The sequence below is a fragment of the Kogia breviceps genome, chromosome 1 (genome assembly GCF_026419965.1).
Source record: "Kogia breviceps isolate mKogBre1 chromosome 1, mKogBre1 haplotype 1, whole genome shotgun sequence".
Lineage (NCBI taxonomy): Eukaryota > Metazoa > Chordata > Mammalia > Artiodactyla > Physeteridae > Kogia > Kogia breviceps.
This window is the reverse complement of record NC_081310.1, coordinates 32,351,499-32,373,493: the sequence shown is the minus strand read 5'-3', so window position 1 is coordinate 32,373,493 and position 21,995 is coordinate 32,351,499. Positions and strand designations below refer to the sequence as shown.

Below are 21,995 nucleotides of genomic sequence, written 5' to 3'. Positions count from 1 at the left end.
GGGGGGAAGCAATGGTTTCCCGAAGGAAATTTAAGGGTACACTGCCTGCAGGAAAGGGAATGGATGCTGAACAGCAAACAGCAGCTACCCACAACTCCTGAAGAGTCATTCTCTCTGGGAATGCAGCCTGAAACTCAGCAGCTTAACAAATTTCCCAAGGGATTCTTTTGATTTTTAAAAGAGCTTTATTGAGACATAATTTACATACCATAAAGTTCATCCATTTAAAATGTAGAATTCACTGTTTTCTAATTATTCACAGTTGTGTAACTATCACATGATCAAATTTTAGAACATTTTCATCATCTCCAAAAGAGACCTTGTACCCCATTATCAATCACTCGCAGACCACTCCACCCCCAGCCCTAGGCAATCGCTAATTTTCTTTCTCTCTTTAGATTTACCTATTCAAGATATTTCGTATAAATGGAATCATACAGTATGTGGCCTTTTGTGTCTAGCTTCTTTAACTTAGCAAAAATAATGTTTCCAAGGTTCATTCATGTTGTAGCATGTGTCAGGACTTCGTTCCTTGTTATGGCTGAATAATATTCCATTGAATAGGCCACATTTTGTCTATCCATTCATCCATTGACAGACATTTGGGTTGTTTCTACCTTTTGGCTATTATGAATAATGGTGCTATGAACATTCATAAACAGATTTTTGTGTGGGTGTATGTTTTTCTTTCTCTTGGTTAGATATCTAGAAGTGAAATTACTGGGTCATACGGTAACTTTATGTTTAACATTTTGAGGAACAGCCAAACTGTTTTCTAAAGTGGTTGAATCATTTGACATTCCCACCAGTATTCTAATTTCTCCACATCTTCCACAATACTTGTTAATGTATTTTTCATTATAGCCATCCTGATGGGTGGAAGGTGGAAGCTTGTTGTTTTGATATGCATTTTCCTAATGGCTAATGATGTCCAGTAGCTTTTTCATGTGCTTATTGACCATTTATATATCTTCTTCAGAGAAATGTATGTTCAGATCCTTCACCCATTTAAAAAATTAGTTGTTTACCTTTTTATTATTGAGTTGTAGAAGTTCTTTATATATTCTGGATACATGTCCTTTATCAGATATATGATTTGCGAATAATTTATCACATTCTGTGGGTTGTCTTTTCATTTTCTTGATGGTGTTCTAGGAAGCACTAAAGTTTTAGATTTTTATGAAATCCAACATATCAAATTTCTCTTTAATCACTTGTGCTTTTGGTGTTGTATCTAAGAAATCTCTAAGGGCTCCATATATATCCCAAAGTTTGGGAACCAGAGGCCTCTGAAGACATACTTTATTTTTATTTTTTCATTAATATATTTTAAATGTTTTATTGGGTTAGGCCCTGTCCTATAATGGTAAATAAAACAGACAGTGTTCCTATTATCATGGAATTTATGTCTACAAGTGGAGGTATACTATAAACAAATACATAGAAAAAAGATATATATATATAATAAATTGGGATATATTTTATATTGGGGATCTGAGAGAGAGCGGAGGTTAGAAAATGTCATTTAGATTGGTCAGGGAGGACATTTAAGCTGAGTTGTCAAGGGTAAAAAGGATTCAGTGTGTGAAGAGTGAGGGAATAATATTCTATGTGGAACATGCAATATACTTCCCAGTTTTGCTTTGACTAGTTTTATGTGAACTGCTGTATTGAAAAGATATTTTATATCAACAGTGTCTCATCATGTGTAGATTCTTCAACCAGCATTTAGGATTCATTTGGATGAGGCCTCGCATTATCTTAGTTCATAAGTCTTTTGGGGGGGGGACCGCAAAGGAAATGGCTTATGAAACTGATTTGGGAGAAGAAAATTATTATATATCTTTTGTTTGAAAAAATTAATCCTTGCAAAAAAGCAATGTCATGTTTTCACACGACTGTCATCTGCAGTATAGATGTATAGATGACATCTATACAGTATCATCTATACAGTGATATATAGTAAAATAATTAATATTTTTTCTGTGTTTTCTCTGTGTCTGACTAAATACTCCTCACAGCTCAAGACTAGCTTTAGAAGAAGAAAAATATTTTAAGAAAGCAATTGAAAAAATGCATTTGTTGGCAGCAATTTCTATCCTTGAATGCACTGTAAGTTCTGAGCTTATGAGCTATGGGAAGAAAAGCCTTTGTGATAAATAATATATTTGATAATGAAATAGAATAAGTCTGGGAAGGACCTCTCTTGCATCATGGGTGGATACGGAGGTGAAAGAGCCATAACTGTTTTTGATTCTTATTCTCTCATGCCTGTCTATGGCATATATTACCAGACCTTTCTTGAATACCAGCTTTCAAAAGGGTTTAGTTCTCTATGGCATTGGGTGACTTACTTACATTCTCTCATTTCATCTTTTTAACTCTACAGTAGGCAGGTGTGAGTATGCCTATTTTATATGTGAATAAGCTGAGATTCAGAAAGGTTAAATAACTCCCCCAGGGTCACAAAGCTTAGCCAGTGTCTGAGTCAATGCAAATTTAAAAAATAAACAGGGATTTCAGAATAAAAGTCTAAAATACGCTCTAGAACAGCCTGCTTCAAGCTCCTTCAAACATCTGGCTTACTGGTGACCCAGACTCTGAGAGGAGTTTCAGTTTCCAGTTTTTGACCAAATAGAGCATCTGTCCCATAGGAATATTAAGGCATCCATTTACTTTTTGTGTCCCCGTTATCCCATTTGTCCCCGAAGACAAGCTGGGCGTTTGGCAGGTGCTAGATAGTAAATTATCATTCTAAATGGTACCTCAGGGTCCTAATAATAATGAAGCAGCTCCCACAGTGCCAATCTGTAGACAAGGGAATAACTAATGCATTTATCAAAGCAGATGGATTTCAGAGGAATTTGAATCCTGCTCTGGGCAAAGCATCAGTTTTTGATGGAGTTCGGTGAAATGGGCTTTATAACTTCTTACCCGATTCTTTTGCTGCCCCATTTCTCTCCCTTCGTTTTTAAAGCAATTCTATTGTTTGCTTCAACTTTTTGTCCCCTTATTGAGGCTGCTGCACAGAAAACGCAGGAGGCTAGGGTTAGTATAGAACGTGGGTAGTGAGGAAGGGGGAAAAAAAAACCAATATGGGAAGGAAGCGTTCTGTCCTCTGAACTGGCAGCACCCGCTCAGAGGGAGAGTAGAGCAGCACTGAAAAGATCTGTTTACATCCACCCTCCCACTCCCAGGGGCTGTGGGTTCCTCAAAGGCTGGCTTCGCGGGTTGATTCGCTGTGATATTCCCAGGGTGCAGGACACTCACTGCCTGGCACCAGGCAGACGCTCAGGCACGTTGGCTACGTGAATGAAAGGTGAGCAGGAAAGGCAATGCCAGGAGTCCACGGCAACACTGGAGGAGGAGAACGGGACCGTGCGGAACCTACGGGAAGAATCCGAAAGTGTAAGTGTGATGGAGAGACAAACGGAAAAGGGGACGTCCCAACGGCTGGAACTGGGACGGAGGCACGGGATCGGGGAAGGCCCAGGAGGGACCACAGAGGTTTACGGGAGAGAAGGGGTGCGAGCCGAGAGGGCAGGGGCGAGACAAAGCAGCAGCTGAGGCCGATCGTGGGAAGAAATGGAAAAGTGGCCGGGAGGGAGGGCAGACGCGAAGGAAGGGGCGTGAGGGATGGGAAGCGGCGGCGCCCGGGCGGGGAGGAGAGGCGGCGCGCGGGGCTCGGGTGGGGCTGTGCGGGGCGCGGGGGCACTGGGGTGGCCAGAGGGCGGAGGGGCCGGGACGGCGGAGGAGGGGCTGGCGGCGCGGGCGGAGGAGGGGCGTGAGCGCCGCAAAGTTACTTGGCCTGCGCCCGGGCAGGGTCCGCGTGCTGGTGGCGGGGCGGCGGGAGGAGCGAAGCGGGGCTCGGCGGGGTGAAACCCGAAACCTCCGGTCGCCGAGCGCGGCTGGGAGGAAGGAAGCGGCGGCGGCGGCCGAGGCGGGGAGGCGGCCAGGCGGGGCCCTGAGCTGCCGCGGCGTCGGCTCCCGGGTGAGCGCCGGCGGGGGCGGGGGCGCGGGCCCGGGCGGGGAGGGGGACGCTGGCAGGATTGGAGCGTGGCTGAGTTCATTGTGCCGGGCGGGAGGGCGCGAGGGCACAGGCCCGGCGGGGTCTCTGCGCCCCCTTCCCCCACGCCTCCCCGCCCCCACGGCGCATTGCTTCTCTGCGCGCCCCCTTGGAGGTAGGGGACTGTCCTCCCGGGCGCACTCCGCCTTGCTTCGGGGAGCCGGGGCTCTTTGTGGGAAGATCTTGGGGGCGCGCCCCTCCCCTGCGGACAGGGGCTTCTGAGAGGCCCTTCCCACTAGCCCGCCCCGTTTTTCCGGCGCCGCCCGAAGCCGCATTCTGAGACCCCCGGAAAGGGAAGACCTCCGTGCGGGCCCGCGACCCGGCTGATAGGGATCGTACCCCCTCGGGCCGAGGGGCTTTACGCCCCGCTCCGGGATAAATGTGTGGGGCAAAGCGGCTTCGACCTTCAGCTGAAATCCATGAGGACCAGGTGAGCTACATCCTTTCTGTCGGGGCTCAGGGCGCTGTCTCTCGAGCAGGGAGGAAGATGCGCCCAGGAGTCGCTCGGCCCACCTTGGCGCCGCCGGGTAGGCGTCTCTGTTCCTCAGGTCTTCGAGAGGGAGATTGGATTAGCTTTGGGGGCACTTGGCCCGCCTTCTGGGTCAGAGCTTAACTCCTGTGCAACCTTTTGACAGAGGCATGTGGGATGAGAATTGTCTGTTGGTTAACTGGGATGCTCTGGGGCGCTTCAGAAGGGTCTGGTCTCCAGTAACCACACAGTGGTGTGCTGGCATCACTTTATCTCACATCTTTGAGACGATTTTTGTTTTTTATTGTACCTTTCATCTGTTTTGCAAAGTGCTTTCAAGAGCAGGTCATTTGATCCTCCTGCCTGTGAAGGTGGTGTGGTTTTGGAGGGAAAGGACTTCAGCTCCTTGATGAATTGGGATAATGATAACACCAGGCGAGGGAAGGGGGCTGGGGGGGGGGTGTGGAAACATGGGCATCACCGTGCGCCCTCCCCATCCAGCCAGCGCAGATTCCGCCTAGCCTCTTCTTCCCCAGTGACCTGGAGCTGAAAGTGAGCTTCCAAGAGCTACTGCGTTGGGAAGTACTAGGTGGCTTTCCCTCATCATCCCTCTTACTGCGGCCCGGAGACACGTTAGGAAAGGCCTTTCCCAGGCCCCCAAAGCAGAGAGAGGGGGAGGGAGATACCTCAGATCGTACAGACAGGGGTTCTTCATCCAGCTCTCTTTAACTGGGATCCAACCACCCATTTCAGTCACTTCTTCCACAGTGCCCCTCTTTTCCTGTCTTAGTCTACACTCATTTTATACTTCTAAGGGGCTTCCAAGCACTTTTATATACACTTTTTTTTTTTTTTATATATACACTTTAAAATCTCATTCACGTAACAGCCCTGTGAGATGGTGTGAGCTTGTTTTACAGATGAGGAAACTGAGACTCAAGAGAGAAGTGCCCTGCTCAGCAAGGAAGGAGCCCAGACTGAACTCAGGTCTTTTGACTTGGCAGTGCTTTTCACGCGGGCTCCATCACACAGGTGGCTCCTGGAGCCCAGGATGTTCTTTTGCCCTACTGCTCCAGCGCCCGTGAGGAGAAGAATAGGAATTTTTCCCAGGGAGGCTTGCTTGGCATTTAGCAACTAAGTCCAAGCCTCAGGTAGTCAAATCACGCTCTTTGTGTTGCAGCCCTGTGCAGTGGGGGTCAGGAACAAGGCCTGGCCGCGTGATCAGAGGGGCGGCGGCATTCGTTGTTTGGGTTCTGTGGAGGACGGAATGGGCTGAGCTGGAACTGATCTAAATGTCAGCCAAAGGAGGTACAGCTCTGTGATGTGAACTCTGCTGCTGGGGCCGTCAGGAAGCCTGCGTGCAGGAGGAGGGCTGTGCGGGGTGGGGTGGGGGGGCTGTGTGTAGAGCATGCCTTCCCATAAAGAGACAGGAGCAGGTGGGACAAGGTTCCAGCACACTGCTTGATCTGAATTTGGGGGGAGGCTGCAAACTTTCATGGAAGAAAGCTTCATGTTTGTAAAGTTGGCAACTAATTCAAAACATTTTTCGAAATGTGCCAGGCAACCAAATTATGTGTTTGGGCTGCTTGTGACCTGCAGACTGCCAGCTTGCAACCTTAGGAAGTACTTGGTGTCCTTCTGAAATGCAATAAAGCAAGACTGGAGAGGAGAGGTGGTGTCTTCTTGCTGTTTTGCTTGGAGAGGAAAAACATCAGCCAAGTTGGAGATAGCGCTCCGTGCTACCTGGAGTTTGGAAGAAGGATTGACCTGATGACTCAGTATTTCATTCATTCAGCCAGTACTAATCTTATCTGTGATTCTAGTCCTGCACCAAGAGAGTGCCCATACTAGTTGTTATTTGTTTCGCTGGCCAGTTTATGCGCACAGGAGGGCAGAGGATGGCATTCGTGGCAGATATGTTCAGGGAATTATGGGAACGTAAAGGAAGGAGTTTTCAGTGTGGCCAGAGGTAAAACCTGGAGGTGCATTTGATTTGGGTTTGTGTTTGATTTATACTCAAGTAACAGGTAAGACCACACCGTATTAAGAGCACAGTCTGAAGTCAGCTAGCCTGCACCCAGCCTTACCACTTACAAACCTGTGACCTTGGATAAATAATGGAAAGCATGCCAGGAATGTAGTAATTTTTCGAAAGTATAGTTATTATAAAAGATTTTTTTTAATATAAAAATATATAGGAAAATAAAGTTCCCTCTACCTCACCTCAACTCCCTCTCTCCATCTGAAAGGTAACCACTGTACATGTGTTATTTTCTAGGTCTTTTTCAATGCAGAAATAAATGCTCACCAAGTCTGGAAATACAGGTGAATATGAATACATAACATATAGTTTGTTGATTTTATATTGTAAAACATGATAAAAATATTATTTGCATTTCCAACTTTAGGACCAACCTTAGTATATTGGATATACCTTTAAAAATACATAAACGGGGATCATATATACTTATATGCTCTGTGACTTTCTTTTTTGATTTAACAGTAAGTCTTGGATGTCTTCCAATATCAATATCATAGATACACGTCATTCTTTTTCATGGCTACATAGTATTTCATAGTACAGATTCACTGTAACTCATTTAAACATTCTCCTACTGAGGGACTTTTAGATTGTTTCCAACTTCATCTATTATAAACAATTCTATAGTGAACATCCTTGTACATACGTCTCTGTGTACTTGTAGAGTATTTCTGGATAAAAGTTACTCTTAGAAGTGGAGTTGGTGGGTCAAATGGAATGTATATTTTAAACATGTATTTAAGCAGAGTTCCTTTGTGTATTGGGATCTGGAGACTGTGCAGAAAAAGGGATTGAATTTGTTTAATTACTTAGGTTTACTTGTTTGGAAATAGGTAGTATGCATAAAGAATGACATTCAAAGGCTATAAAGGGTAACACCTCCCTCCTACCCTAGCCCTCTGTTTCCCTTTTTGGGTACAACTAATTTTGCCAGTTTTTGTGTATTCTTGTAGAGACAGTCCATGAATCTATAGGCCAATTAAATGTATCTTCTGTTTTCTTCCTCTAAAAAAATAAATATGGTAGTATGCTAAATACCCCATTCTGCTTATGGAATTAAAAAAATTTAACCTAGGGCTTCCCTGGTGGCGCAGTGGTTGGGAGTCCACCTGCCAATGCAGGGGACGCGGGTTCGTGCCCCGGTCCGGGAAGATCCCACATGCCGCGGAGCGGCTGGGCCCGTGAGCCATGGCCACTGAGCCTGCGCGTCCGGAGCCTGTGCTCCGCAACGGGAGAGGCCACAACAGTGAGAGGCCCGCATACCGCAAAAAAAAAAAAAAAATTTCACCTGTATCTTGGATACCATTCAATATCAAAGGTATGTGCACTTTAAGTGCCGATAGATTCTTCCAGGTCTACCCTTAAAACAGCAACAACAACAAAAAAAGGTTAATGGATTTACACTCCCTCAAATTGCCCAGCAAACAAATTCTTTAACAATTTTTCCATTGAATTGTTGGTGATTTCATCAATTTTTGAGGCTTTTTCTAAATTTTGGATTTTAATCCTCTTCTTGTTAATAAATCAAATATCTTGCCTTTTTTGTCTTCCCAGCTTTGCTTATTGTACGTTTGTGCAGAAGTGTTTAATTTTTATGTGGTTAAATCTATAAGACTTTTCTCTATGGCTTCAAGTTTTCTGTTTTATTTAGGAAGTCCTCTCCTATCTCAAAATTAAATTTTCTTTTTCCTCTCCATTCCTACTTTGCTTTTTTCATCTAAAAATATTTAAAATTATATCTGTCACTTTTCTTCAGTTTCCCTCCTTTCTGACACTGGGGAGGTCAAGGTTTGAATTTGCCGGTGAGCCTCTTTAGCCAGTGTAGCATGTTTATTTCCTTCCATTTTTACAGTGGCTTTTTTCACCAAGTGTTAAGGATGAGCTCTTCTCCAGGTGGGAGATTAGAGAGAGAAAGGGCATTCTGGACGATGGAACCATTGTCAGGCACAAAGTTATGGAACTGGAGAACAGCAGTGCATACTTGGAGAACTGTGATTTATTCAGTATAGCTGAAGTGGAGAATCCTGTAAATGAATAGATTCTGCAGATGCCAAAGAATGATATGGCATGACCAGGTTTGTGTAGGGGATGATCAGTCTTATAGCGGTGGGGAGGACAAATTGGAGTGAGGGTGAGATCAAAGACAAGAAGATGAGATAGAAACATCTGATTGTCATTCAGGGGAAAGATGGTGAGGCTCTGAGCCGGGGTAATGGCAGTGAGGATGAAGGTTTTTTTTTTTTTTTTTTTGCGGTATGCGGGCCTCTCACTGTTGTGGCCTCTCCCGTCGCGGAGCACAGGCTCTGGACACGCAGGCCCAGCGGCCATGGCTCACGGGCTTAGTTGCTCCGCGGCATGTGGGATCTTCCCGGACCAGGGCACGAACCCGTGTCTCCTGCATCGGCAGGCGGATTCTCAACCACTGCGCCACCAGGGAAGCCCTGAGGATGAAGTTTTGAGTTAGGATTTAGTGGTGCACTAGAGGTCGGTGATAGGGAATGGAACCAACCAACATTTATTGTTCTACATACATTATCTCATTGAATCCTAGCAATTCTGTATGAAAATCCAAAGCTCAGGTATGTCCATTACTCTACCCAAGGTCACACAGAAAGTGTCATTCATGGCTTTAGCCCCATCAGGATTATCTGACAAGAGTGGTCTAGGATGTCCTAGGTTCTGTCTTGAGTGATTTGGGTGGGTGGTGATTTTCTTTCTAGGGTAGAGAAAAACATGAAGAATAGCATATTGAGATGATAGAAGCAGAGGTGATGAATTCCATTTTGCACATGTTATATCTGAGGTGCCTGGGTGTGACATATGGGGGAAAACATCTACTAGGTGGGTGTATATGAATCCGGAGCCCCCAAGAGTTGTCTAGGCTATAGATGGAGATTTTGGAGTCATCATTGTTTGGATGAGTACGGAGAGGGAGCACACAGAGAGATGAGGTATCAAATAGGACTCTTCTTCTGCAAGTGGTAGAAAATCCAGTTCAAACTGGCGTAAGCAGAAAGGAAAGTTACTGGCTCTTATCACTAAAAAGCTCAAGAGTGTATTTGGCTTCAGGCATGGGTTCAGGGTTCAAATGATTCATCAGGACTTGTTTTCTTGCCTCCCCTTGTCTCATGCTCTCCTCTCGTGATGGCTAGGCGAAGCTGCAGGTTCAGATCCAATGGAGGGGGGATGCTGTCTTTCTCCCAGTTATCCCAGCAGCGGTCCTGTTATGTCTCATAAACTGATTTGGTCAGACGGACTTGGAATGTGCTCTTGGCCAGGTGTTGATGGTGTGTCACATCCATGAAGGCACATGAACTCAGAGGAGGAAAAGGATGACTCTTCAGAGGAAACTCAGGGGCAACTACAGAGCAAGGGGAAGAGAAGGAAGGGAAATAAACAGTTAATTTCCTCTGCAGATGAGAAAGGAAGAAGTAGTGCCCCAGATGGCATCTTGGGAAACAGTAACACTTAGAGGACAGGATGATTCCAGGTAGGTGTAAGGCTGGTAGGGAACAAAGCGGGGAGAGGCAGGAGAGAGCTGGGTCAGGGGAGCCAAGGGAAGAAGGAGTCTCAGGAAAAAATGAAAGTTGTCAAAGGTGTCAGATGCTGGAGAGACCCCAAGGAAGGACCCATTGGATTCGGCTAGGAGGTCATTGGTGACCTTGCCCTCAGCAAAGGTAGTCATTTATTTTAGACTTGACTGGGACTACTTTCTAGAGGGTTCATATTCCTACATGAATTCTGCATTCCCCACCCAGGCCTGGGGATGGCCAGGTAAGGGCAGAGGTGTTGTGATGGCAGTCAGGAAACGGGGGTTTGTCAGTAATTAGGTATATGACTATGTGTAACTCACTTCACCTCTTTGGACCTTCAAGTTTCATCATCTGTAAAATAACACAATTAGAATGAGTTACTTCTAAGGGCTCGTTTATCTCTCAAATGTTGGGGATTAACGACCTTGATCCCTTCTCACCATCTCTATTACCACAGCCCTGGTCCAAGCCTTCATCTCTCACCTGGGCTGTAGCAGCAGCCTCCTGATTGGTGTCTCTGTCTCCTTCTCCATGCTTGATCCCTGCAGTTGCTTCTTCACCCAGGAACACTTCTAAAACATGAGTCAGATGCAGCACCCCAGGGGCCTCCGATCCCATGTGGAATCTCATCCACGCTCCTCACCGTGGCCCACAGCACCCTGCACAATCCAGCCCCTGACCGTCTCCATGTCTGCCATTCTCCTCTTCCCTCACTCCTCTCCAGCTTCATTGCTGTTCCTTGGACATGCCAAACTCATTCTGGCTCAGGGCCTTTGTGAGGGCTCTTCCCCTGGCCTGAAATTCCCTTGCATCATTTTTGGTCTCAAATGTCAGCTCCTTGGAGAGGCTTTGCTGACGCCTCACTCCCAGCCCACCCACCCATTCCCCCCACCTCTTTACCCTGTTTTACTTACTTTCATAGCACCCACCACTCTCTGGAATTATTTTACCTATTTGTTGTCTATTTTTTTAGATTTTAATTTTTTATCAGATTATTTCTTTTCATATTTTTTCCAGATTGAGATACAATTGGCATACAGCACTGTACAAGTTTAAGGTGTACAGCATAATGATTTGACTTACATGTGTCATGAAATAATTATCACAATAAGTTTAGTGAACATGCATCACCTCATATGATTCAAAATAAAGAAATGGAAAAAAAATGTTTTTCTTTGCGATGAGAACTCTTAGGATTTACTCTCAACAATTTTCATATGGCTGTGTTAATTATATTTATTATGTTGGACATTACATCCCTAGTATTAACCTTATAACCACAAGTTTCTACTGTTTACTATTTATCTGTTTGCTGTCTGTGTCCCCTGCACCCTGAACGTAAGCTCCAGGAGAGGAGAGATTTTGGCCTCTTGTTCAGTGCTGTGTCCCAGCTGCAAAGTGGAGCTTGGGACCAAATAGGTATTCATTAAACATTTTTGGGGGGTAGCTGAGTGAGGAATGAGAAGGGGGAAGTTAAGAGTGTCCAGGAACGAGTCGCAATGTGGTAAGGGAGGGAGGGGACATCCCCTATTCTTCAGGGCTGTATATGATGGCATCTGTCTGAGACATGGTCATCAGAAAAAAATGTATTCAGAAGGAATGCCACTTTAAGCCATTTAAAAATATTATTCTCAATTTTAGTATTATGAGCTTAATTAGTTTGCTGGGATCTATGAGGATAATGAGTAAAACAAATAATTAAGGGTAAAACCAATTAACATAGTAATCATTGTTTATCTTGTGATAGAAGTAATCATCTCAGTCTTAAGTCTCAGCATAGTTTCTGTCTCTTCTTGTCTCCTTGGAGCATCTATGTGAATTTGTTTATGGAGGGAGTTGTTTTATTTTCTTGATCTGTTTATTAAGGATAAATAGTAAAACATAGAATGAACCCAGTTACTCCTATAGAACAGGATTTTTTAACCTCAGCACCACTGACATATTGGGCTGTGTAATTCTTTGCTGGGGGTGAGCAGGAGGCTGCCCTGTGCATTATGGGATGTTTAGCAGCATCCTAGGCCTTAGATAAGCCAGTAGCATCCCCTGAGATGTGACAACCAAAGATGTCTCCAGAAATTGCCAGATGTCACTTGAGGTGGGCGTGGGGACAAAACCGTCCCTCCTTGAGAACCACTGATGTAGAATATTGGGGGAGTTGACTGAGTCTGATTGTTATCTAGAGTCTTCTGATTGGACATTTTCAGACCCTCCCAGCCATCCTGATTCCCTCTTTAGCTTTAAAAAATGAGATTTCGGGCTTCCCTGGTGGCGCAGTGGTTGGGAGTCCGCCTGCCGATGCGGGGGGCGCGGGTTCGTGCCCTGGTCTGGGAGGATCCCACATGCCGAGGAGCGGCTGGGCCCGTGAGCCATGGCCGCTGAGCCTGCGCGTGCCCTGCGTACCGCCAAAAAAAAAAAAAAAAAAAAGATTTGCTGTTTCAAGGTAGGGGATGTGGGCGTGGAAGGCCAGTTCCCCTCATCGCAGATGGAGGTAAATTAAAATTGCACGTTTCTCAGTCAGCAGGTCACGTTTCTCAGTCAGCAAGCACCTGCCTTACTGGTTACCGAGCAGCACAGTTCTGAGTTGAGCGCTTTTCTGCGGTGATGGAGCCCTCAGGCCCTGAGCCCCTAAGTGGAGTCAGAGATCCTTCCATTTTGCAGTCTCTTGCAATGCGGCTTTTCTCTCCTCTGTTTTATCCACTTAAGTGGTCAAATAAAACCTCTTTGGTTTTAATTAAAATATGAAGGGGGAAAAAGAATTGAGTTTTCTTTCCATGTCTTAAATAACTTTCTTAAACAGGTTTTGAGTTTATTTCCCGACAGCCACTCCACTAGCTGCTTTCACATGTGTTACTTCATGTATTCCCTTGATAATTATATGAAGTAGGTTCAATCCACTCTCTTGTTCCTCTCGGAGAAATTGAGGCTCAGAGAGGTTAGGACCTACACAGTCACATGAAATTCAAACCTAGGTTCAGTCCAGATTCCGAGAAACATGTTCTTTCTATTGACTATCAGGTCAAAGTAGATATTAATGAGTAGGGGGAATATAAAATATTTATTTTCTCCCACATGCAAAGTGCTGTTGGGAATTCAAAGGGGAAACTGAGGAAGAATTTATAATCCATCTGCAGGAGAAAGCATCCTCACCTAAAATAAAAACTTGTGCTAAGACATGCGTGTCTGAAAAGATAATATAAAAGAAGAACTAGATATAAGGTGTGGTCAGGGTCATTGTGGGGATGGAATGTTCCAGAAAGGCTTCTTGAGACTTTTGCTCTTAAGGTAGATGTAAGGACCTGCAGCCAGATGTTATTCATACAAGTGTCAACAAGGGGGTAGGTGGCCTGGGCTTATGATAGTGGTCTCCAAGCTCTGCCAGGCTATGTGGGTCCACCTTCCCTTTCAGTATCACTTCAGTTGGAGAAAAGAAAATGCTTAATTACAGAAAGCTGCTGTGAATCGATAACAATGTAAAAAATGAATTCAAATTTTATTGACCACAACAGCATACATAGACATTTGAAGAATAGTAGTTGACATATGTGTGAGACATCATTTATTTGGTCTACAAACAGTAACTTCCAACTGGAGTTTGGGAATGCCTGACTTAGAGGATGTGTGATAGGATAGTTTATAAAGGAAATAAAAATAAGAGGGAAGCAAGGTAGCTGAGAAATAGTAATACTCTACCTTGTTATGCAAGCCTGTGCAAATATCTTCTGCAAATATAGCTATAGTCTCTTCAAACTTCATATTTTTTAGACTTAGCCTTTTGGAAAATTCTAATGTCAGTCCTTCAGTATATAACATATTTGTCTGCACTTACATATCTGTCTTTCTGGTGGTATAAAATCCAGTAGGACTCGACAATGTTGCTTTTAAATTCTCAGTTTTCCTCTTGCCACTTAAAAAAATATTAAAGTTAAATGGAGAGCTCTAAGCTGTTTCAAGGGTCGTTGTTTTTCTGGAAAATGCCACAGTTACGCACTTGAGCCATATAAATACAGTTAGCATGTCACTTATCTGGCAGAGTGCTGAGAAGTAGAAAATCAACCCTCCCCAAAGGTGCAGGAGGAGATGACATCTGTATGACAGAAGCCATACCTGCAGAACTTTGCACTGAAGCCCTCCCTCAGGATATCAGCCCCTACTTTACATAGACCTTTCCTTAGCTTGGCAAGGAAAACTACAGGTAATTATACTCTGTATAGGGAAAAGGGCCACCAAAGGTTGAAACAAGTTGTAGACAAAGTTTCAAAGAGAAACAATATGCAAGGCACACTTTGTACAATAGGAAATAACATTACCTTTATCCAACTTGAGGGAATCACTGTGTTTCAAATCATGTAATAAAGTCTCACAGTGATAACCCACCAGCTGAGTGGGAAGCTGAACAGTCTTCTCTAAGATTTTAAATGAAAGCAATTACATTAGCACTGATCTGTAAGGTCAAAATTTCATTTATCTTGCCATTTAATGACCTTGAGTCATCATGAAAATCGTTATGTTTTGTATACTTTGTTTTAAAATATAGGGAAATGTATGATGGATTTTCATGAATTTTGCTTAAAGGCTTGAAACAAAAAGTTTTGATGTTTTAAGGTGATAAAGCGCCACCAATTCATAAAACTCGCCTATCCAGAATGAGGCATTTCGAAGGATTAGCTTGGGTTTTAGTGCAGTTTTGTAGGGGAAGTTGTTACTGGAGGCCCTCTCTTTTTTTTTTTTTAATTGAAATGTAGTTGATTTACAATATTGTGTTAGTTTCAGATGTACAGCAAAGTGATTCAGTTATACATATATCAATATATGTATATTCAAATTCTTTTCCATTATAGGTTATTACAAGATATTGAATATAGTTCCCTATGCTATACAGTAAATCTTTGCTGTTTATTCTATATATAGTGGTGTGTTTGTTAATCCCATACTCCTAATTTATCCCTCCCCTCCTCTTTCCCCTTTGGTAACCATAATTTTGTTTTCTATATCTGTGAGTCTGTTTTATAAATAAGTTCATTTGTATTATTTTTTTTTTTTTAGATTCCACATGTAAGTAATATCATATAATAGTTGTCTTTTTCTGTCTGGCTTACTTCACTCAGTATGATCATCTCTAGGTCCATCCATGTTGCTGCAAATGGCAATGTTTCATTCTTTTTTTATGGAGACCCTCTCTTTCTAATGATTAGAATCTTTGATTGTATATAGAGTTATCATGGGAAAGGGTGGACAAGTTAGGGTTATGGGGTTGTTTGCACATTAGGGTCAAGGGGAATGCAACGGGGTAGATGGGAGAAGGGGATGGGTGGATAAATGGAGACCCTATAGCACCAATCTGTACCAGCAATTTTTTTGGCACCATAATATTTATGCACAGCACGGTTTGCCTTCCTCAGCATCTCTTCTCACCTTTGACCTAAGTGTCAAGTTAGGGTAGCTTTCACAGCATGTAAAGGAAACCCTACTCCAAGGACTTAGCCAGTAAGGGATTGACTAGCCGTGGCTGGGCACAGTGGCTTTACAACTCAGTAGGTGATTTGGGCTACTGTAGTCTTTCTGCTCTGCATTGCATGGGGCATCCAGCCACCTTCAAGCATTGGGTTCGAGTTCTAGTCAGGAGAAAGGGAGAGGGAAAAGGGCAGAAGCCACAGCTTGAGTCTGTCGTTTTGTCAGGAAATGGATAACTTTCCGCCACCTTGTAGACTTCTGTTGACTGGAACTGGATCTACTGGCCACCCAAGCTCTGTGCAAGTGAGTTTATTTTTGTAGGTGCATTTGATGTCCCACATCAAGTCAGGGTTCTGTTGATAGGGGAAAGGGGAGAATGGATATTGACTAGATAATGAATAGTTTAATAGTTTATTAGCTTATTAGTTTTGCTACATCTGCAAAAATAATTCTCTGAAGGCAAGAAACGCCTAGTGTGCCAAGATGTTCAGTGTCCCATTTTTTATACATATATTCACTTATTTATCACAAATATTGGGCATCTACTGTTTGCCAGGCACTGTTCTAAATGCTGACCCCGAAATTTACAGGCCCAAAATTTCTCAATTTCAGGGAGCCTACAGTCCGGTGAAAGGGAAAGACATTAACAAGATAAATAAGTACACACATATGCACTAAAGAGAAAAAACAAAGGGAATGGGGCCATGAAGTATGGGGTATGAAATGTTAGGTAGTGTGAACTGGGAAGGCTTTGCTGAAAAGGTGATATAAATTAAGGCCTAAAGGAAATAAGACAGCAACCTACAAAGATGTGAGGTAAAGCCATTCTAGGCATAGGAAATAGCAAGTGCAAAGGCCCTGAGGTAGACACTTGATGTGTTTGAGAAATAGTGAGGAGGCCAGTGTCATCAGAATGGCAGTAAAAAGGTAATTTTTATTATAAGTTGGAGCAGTAATGGAGAGCCAGATCATGTAGGAAGCTGCAGGGCTTATTCTGAGTGACATGAGAATCCTTTGGGGGTTTTGAGTGAAGCAGTGACTTGTTCATGTGTTTTGACCTCTGTTTTAACCAGCTCACTCAGTTGATGCGTTGAGGAGGGGGGCAATGGCAGACGCAGGTAGACTAGTGAGAAAGCTATTCTAATAACCCAGAGAAGACATAATATAGCCTGGACCACAGTGATGGTAGCAGAGATAGTAAGACATAGTTGAATTCTAGACACATTTCAAAAGCAGAGCCAGTAGATTTGCTAACGGACCAGATAGGAGATGTGAGAGAAAGTGAGGAGTCAGGAGTGACTCCAGAGTTATGGTCTGAGCAACTGGAAGGATGGGGGTACTGTAACATGAGCTGAAGAGATATGGGAAGAGCAGGTTTGAGAGGCAAAGGACTTGAAGTCTGGTTTTGGACATGTTAGGCTTGTGGTGCCCATGCCATCCAAGTGGAGATGTTGAGTAGCCAGTTGGGAGCTCCAGGGAATGGCACTGGCTTCTCTGCCTGAGCACGGCCTCCTAACCAGACCCTTGGTCCAGTTGCCCCGTGAATCACCACAGCCACTTCTGGCATCAGCGCCAGGTAGACTTAGAACAGCCTAGGGCAGGTCTGACCTGGTCCAACCCAGCTTTGCCTTTGGGATTTGCTGGGATCCCAGTTCCAGGCAGGCTGGCCATGGGCCAGTGTCTGTGGAGGTGGAGGCTTTTCTGAGCCTGCCCTGGGAAAGCTGGCGTTTCTGCCCTTCTCCCACCCAGGGGAGTAGCGTGGTCCAGGCTGGGTGTCCAGTGGCTGGCAAAGGAAAGATGGCTGCCTTGCGTGCAGCTGGGAAAGCTATTTCTGTAGTGAGATCCTGCCCGACCTTCAGGCTGCTAAGGCGTCCCCAGAGAGCTGTGGTCAGTCCGCCACTGCTTTCTCTCCCTTTCCCTAAAGCGCTTTTCTGTTGGGGTGTAAGTCGCTCCCCTGAGTGAGTTGTCTTCATCACGACTTCAGCCGGTATTTTGTGGATTTTCTGGGAGGCCGCAGTGGACCCTCTCCATCCGTGTTCACCGGGAAACAAGGGCAATGATGGCCGCTTTCAGTGTCGCTGGGGGAGGCCTGGGAGAGAGGCCAGTGGCCCTTTGAAAAAAAAGTCAACAGACAGTCCATGGCTCAGAGTCCAGCTTGGCTTAGTACTGAGTGTTCCTCACATTCTACAACAAAAACTGCACCAGAGGAGTTTGATGAACAAAAAGTTGAGTTGTGCTTTACCATGTCATCTGGGGACAGTGCAGCACGATGCATCATCTTACTCAGTGGGTTTACCTTGGAAGTCACTGCTGGACTAGTCCCTAGTGAGGAATAATCCAGGGCAGACGCAGCCTGTGGTTCCTCATCCGATGCAGGAAGAGGTTACTCTATGTGCCGCCTGAGGTTCTTCTCTTCTTCATCAGCGGGTGAGATGCCGTGAAGTCAGCTGACTTCCTTCATTTCATGACTCTCCAAACCCTGTGGGGAGAGAAGTTAAAGAGAAGGTACCCTGGTATATTTTTCCAACTTGTTTTCATTGCTGTAAAATATACCTAACGTAAAATTTACCACCTGAGCCATTCTTAAGAGCACAGTTCAATGGTATTAATACACTTATATGGTGCAATCGTTACCACCATGCAGCTCCAGAATTCTTTTCAACTTGCGAAACTAAACCCATTAGACAGCTCCCCCTGTCCCCCTCCCACCAGGCGCTGGCAACCACCATTCAACTTTCCATCTCTATGATTTTGACTACTTGTAAGTACCTCATATAAGTAGAATCATACAATATTTGTCTTTTTGTGGCTGGCTTATTTCACTTTCACATAATGTCCTCAAAGTTCATTCATGTTGTAGCATATGTCAGAATTTCCTTCCTTTTTAAGGCTGAATAATATTCTTTTATGTGGATATGCCATATTTTGCTTATCAGTTTATCAGTCAATGCACCCTTGGGTGGCTTTCATGTTTTAGCTACTGTGAATAAGGCCACTATGAACATGGTGTACAAATAGCTCTTTGAGATCTTGCTGTCAATTATTTTGGGTATATAACCAGAAGCAGAATTGCTGGATCATATGAGAGTTCTATGTTTAATTTTTTGAGAAACTGCTGTACTGGTTTTCACAATGGCTGTACTATTTTACATTCCCACCAACAGTGTACAAGGGTACCAGTTTCTCTACATCTTCGCCAACACTTACTATTTTCTGGGTTTTGGTTTTTGTTTTGGACAGTAGCCATCCTAATGAGTGTGAGGTGGTATCTCACTGTAGTTTTTATTTACTTTTCCTAATCATCATTGATGTTGGGCATCTTTTCATGTGCTTATTGGCCATTTGTATATCTTTTTTGGATATGAGTTGTTTTGTTGTTGTTGAATTTTAGGAGTTCTCAATATATTCTGAACACTAATTTCTAGTCATATATATGATTTGCAAATATTTCCTCTCAATCTGTGGGTTGCTTTTCTACTCTGTTCATGGTATCTTTCGATGCACAAATTTTAAAAATGTTCATGAAGTCCAATTTGGCAGTTTTTTCTTTTGTGCCTGTGCCTTTGGTGTCATATCCAAGAAATCATTGCCAAATCCAATGTTCTGGCTTGTCATATTTTTTGTATTGCTTTAAAGCCTCACCGCCTGCACACATTTATTTATTTATTTCTCTCTTCAATCAAGTTATTAGACCAATAGATCCATAACACATTTTAGACTTTGTAAATCTTTATTCACTCATTCCAAAAACAGGGAGAGTATTCCGACTAGAGAATAGGCAGAAGCCAGAGCAAATGGGAAATGGAAGCACGTAAGCCCAGCTGGCTGGAGTGGAACGTACATGAAAGGGTTGGTGGGTAAGAAGTCCGGAATTTAGATTAGGCCACACCATGTCGAATCTTACCTGCTGTGGTGAGTAGATGGATTGAAGGTAGCCTCACAGTCATAGGACCAAGTTGGAGAGCTACTACCTAATGCTCTGTTGCACTGGGCACTTAACCTTTCTGAGCCTCAGTTCCCCCATTTTATTCATTTAACAAACACTTATGTGGTACCAAGCTCTATTCTAAGCACTGTACGAATATTAACTCATTGATTTTTGTCCACCAACCCTATGAGGTACTTACTCCTGAGCAAGGAGTATTATCTCCATTTGACAGAGTGGGGAGCTGATGCCCAGAGAAGCTAGTTAACAACATGTCAAGCTCACAGAGGCCAGTAAGTAGTCGAGCTGGGATTTGAACCCAGGCTCTCTAGTTCCAGAGTTCATGCTCTTAACCATATGTTGTATTGCTTCTCTGAAACAGGGAGAAGAGTAATTCCTTCCTCTAAAAGTTATTCAGAAGATGAAGTGAAACTATGTAAAATTACATTGTATGTTGCACACTGTTTTGCCAATACTGATTATCATTAGTTAATAATAATTAAACAACACTTTGGAAATGGGTAAGATTCTCACGGACATAGGGAGAAAGGGATGGATCAAGGACTGAGCCTTGGGAAATGTTTTTGCTGAAGAGCAAGAGCTTGGTTTTGGAAAGACATTTGACAGAGTCATGGCTGATGCCCTTGTGGACAGGGTCATGGTCAGTGAAGAGCCCCAGCCTCCAGAATTTCAGTGCCTGCTGAAGGAAGTTTTGGAGGTTGGTGATGTTGATAATGTACATACAGAGGGGACCAAAGCCAGGTCTCTCCCACTGGCAAACCAAGAATTCAGACAAGGACCATAAGGCCGCTAGGGTTCTGATTCTAGCTTCTTTTCCATCTTCTGGTGCATGTTCCCAAACAGACCAGGGCGTGGACCAGCTTTACAGGTGAAGTGAAAGGTTTCAAACCAGGAAATTATGAGGTTTATGGTGCCCCTGTGGGGACAAGAGCAAAGCACTGTACGTTGTAACAGACCCTGCACTGGCTGGGTGGGCACATCCCTCTGGGGTTGCAGAGGCTGAGTCACTGCATCCACCATCTTTGGAACAACTTTCACGTGTGTGCCAGAGAAGGATGGAGGGAATGCAGGGAAGGAGACCGGGGATTCTGTGAACTCTTTGCGGCTCTCAACGAGTTGTGTGGTCTGGTTTGTGGGTGGGATGGGGGATAGGGTTTCACTGTCTCTCTCAATTACCTTAGTGCAAATCAAATGGTTATTTGAACCTTCCTCCCAACTGCACCCCCTCAACTGCTCCAGCTGGTGATTGATGTGTATAAAATGCTTTGAGGTGCTGAGATGAAGAGCCCCTGAGAATATGGCCAACAAAGCACCACAGTGACCTCACCTGAACTTATTTGAAGTGGTGTTTTAGCAACATTTCCTCACCTGGAGAGTTGTTTATTCGAACATCTTATGTACCTACCTGTTGGCATGTGATTTCTTTAGAAGAGGGCATCTGGTGGTCCCAGCTTTTAGGCTGCTCAGCTCTTCATAAAAATGGGAAGCCACAGAGGAGGAAGTGAGTCACTACCCTGATTGGGTATATTTAAGGGTATCAGAAGAGAACCTTACACTAAAAGAAATGATTTGCTCTGGAGAAGACTTTTGAAGAGGTCAAGTATGTCTTGTCATGTCCAGCGCCCTTGTTAGGTGCCAAGAGTTCTGCATCCTCTGACCAGCATGGTCTCCCAACACAAATCCAAGCCCGGGCCTGCTGTCTGTGGACTCTTCAGGCTGCCCCTTTCATGGCCCCATTTGTAATGGGCATTGTGTGGGTGAGTGAGGCCTCCTTTTCCTTGTAGTGGCTTATTGACTGGGTCACGGGCCTCCTGATCCCCAAAAGACTACATATACTCTGAGGGGCGAAAAGCTTCTCTATACTTCCATATGAAGAAACTCCACCATACTAGGATCCATGGTTCCATGGTGTGGTCCATGGCGAGAAGGAAAGGATAAGGTCTCGAGCAGGAGGCTGGGGAAGGCAGAGCTGTGCCTGAGGAGTCGGCCTAATCCTGAGAAAGGGAAGGTTCCTGGTACCAGTGTCCAAAGAGGTGGGGTCTTGACGTGTTACATGCAGATCATGGTGTATCAGAGTATCAGTCAGAATTCTTTAAGTTGCAAGTGACAGAAACCCTGCCAAATTAGCATAAGTGAAGAAGAAAATTCACCGGCTCATATAACTGATGAGAACAAGAAAATTCAGAGTCACACATGGTTTCATCAGCATTTGTGAATGGATTCATTGCATGTTCTCCCTGCCCCCTTCTCTTTCCCTCTTTCTCCCTCTCTCTCTCATTCTCTCACCTTTATTTGCCTGTAAGCACTTTCCGTGTAGTGTCCAAGATGGCCAGCTGCTGCAGCCCCAGGCTCATGGTATCAGCCTACCAACCCCATGGTAGGCTAGTCTGTCCTCCGGCTGTTCCAGCCAAAGTCCTGGGTCATGTGACCATGGCCTAAGAATACAGGAAGGGTCCTTTCCCAACGTAAAATCAGAGTGAACGCTTCAA

General features: G+C 44.3%; 1 protein-coding gene across 6 annotated transcripts in view; it reads left to right on the top strand.

Annotated features, from left to right (window-relative positions):
* The first annotated feature begins 3,189 nt into the window (after positions 1-3,189).
* Positions 3,190-21,995, top strand: part of GPR161 (G protein-coupled receptor 161) — a 62,927-nt gene continuing 44,121 nt past the window's right edge. For 2 of the 6 annotated variants that reach the window (XR_010839887.1, XM_059073375.2), the window contains exon 1: positions 3,190-3,408. Coding sequence is in view for 2 of the 6 variants with exons in the window: in XM_059073375.2 (XP_058929358.1) it covers positions 3,336-3,408 (73 nt within the window). In the remaining 4 variants the exon portion in view is untranslated. Of the gene's footprint in view, positions 3,409-3,888; positions 3,992-4,068; positions 4,497-6,813; positions 6,861-21,995 lie in introns of those variants that run through there. The other 4 variants (XR_010839888.1, XM_067030274.1, XM_059073382.2 and 1 more) reach the window with 3 other exon arrangements.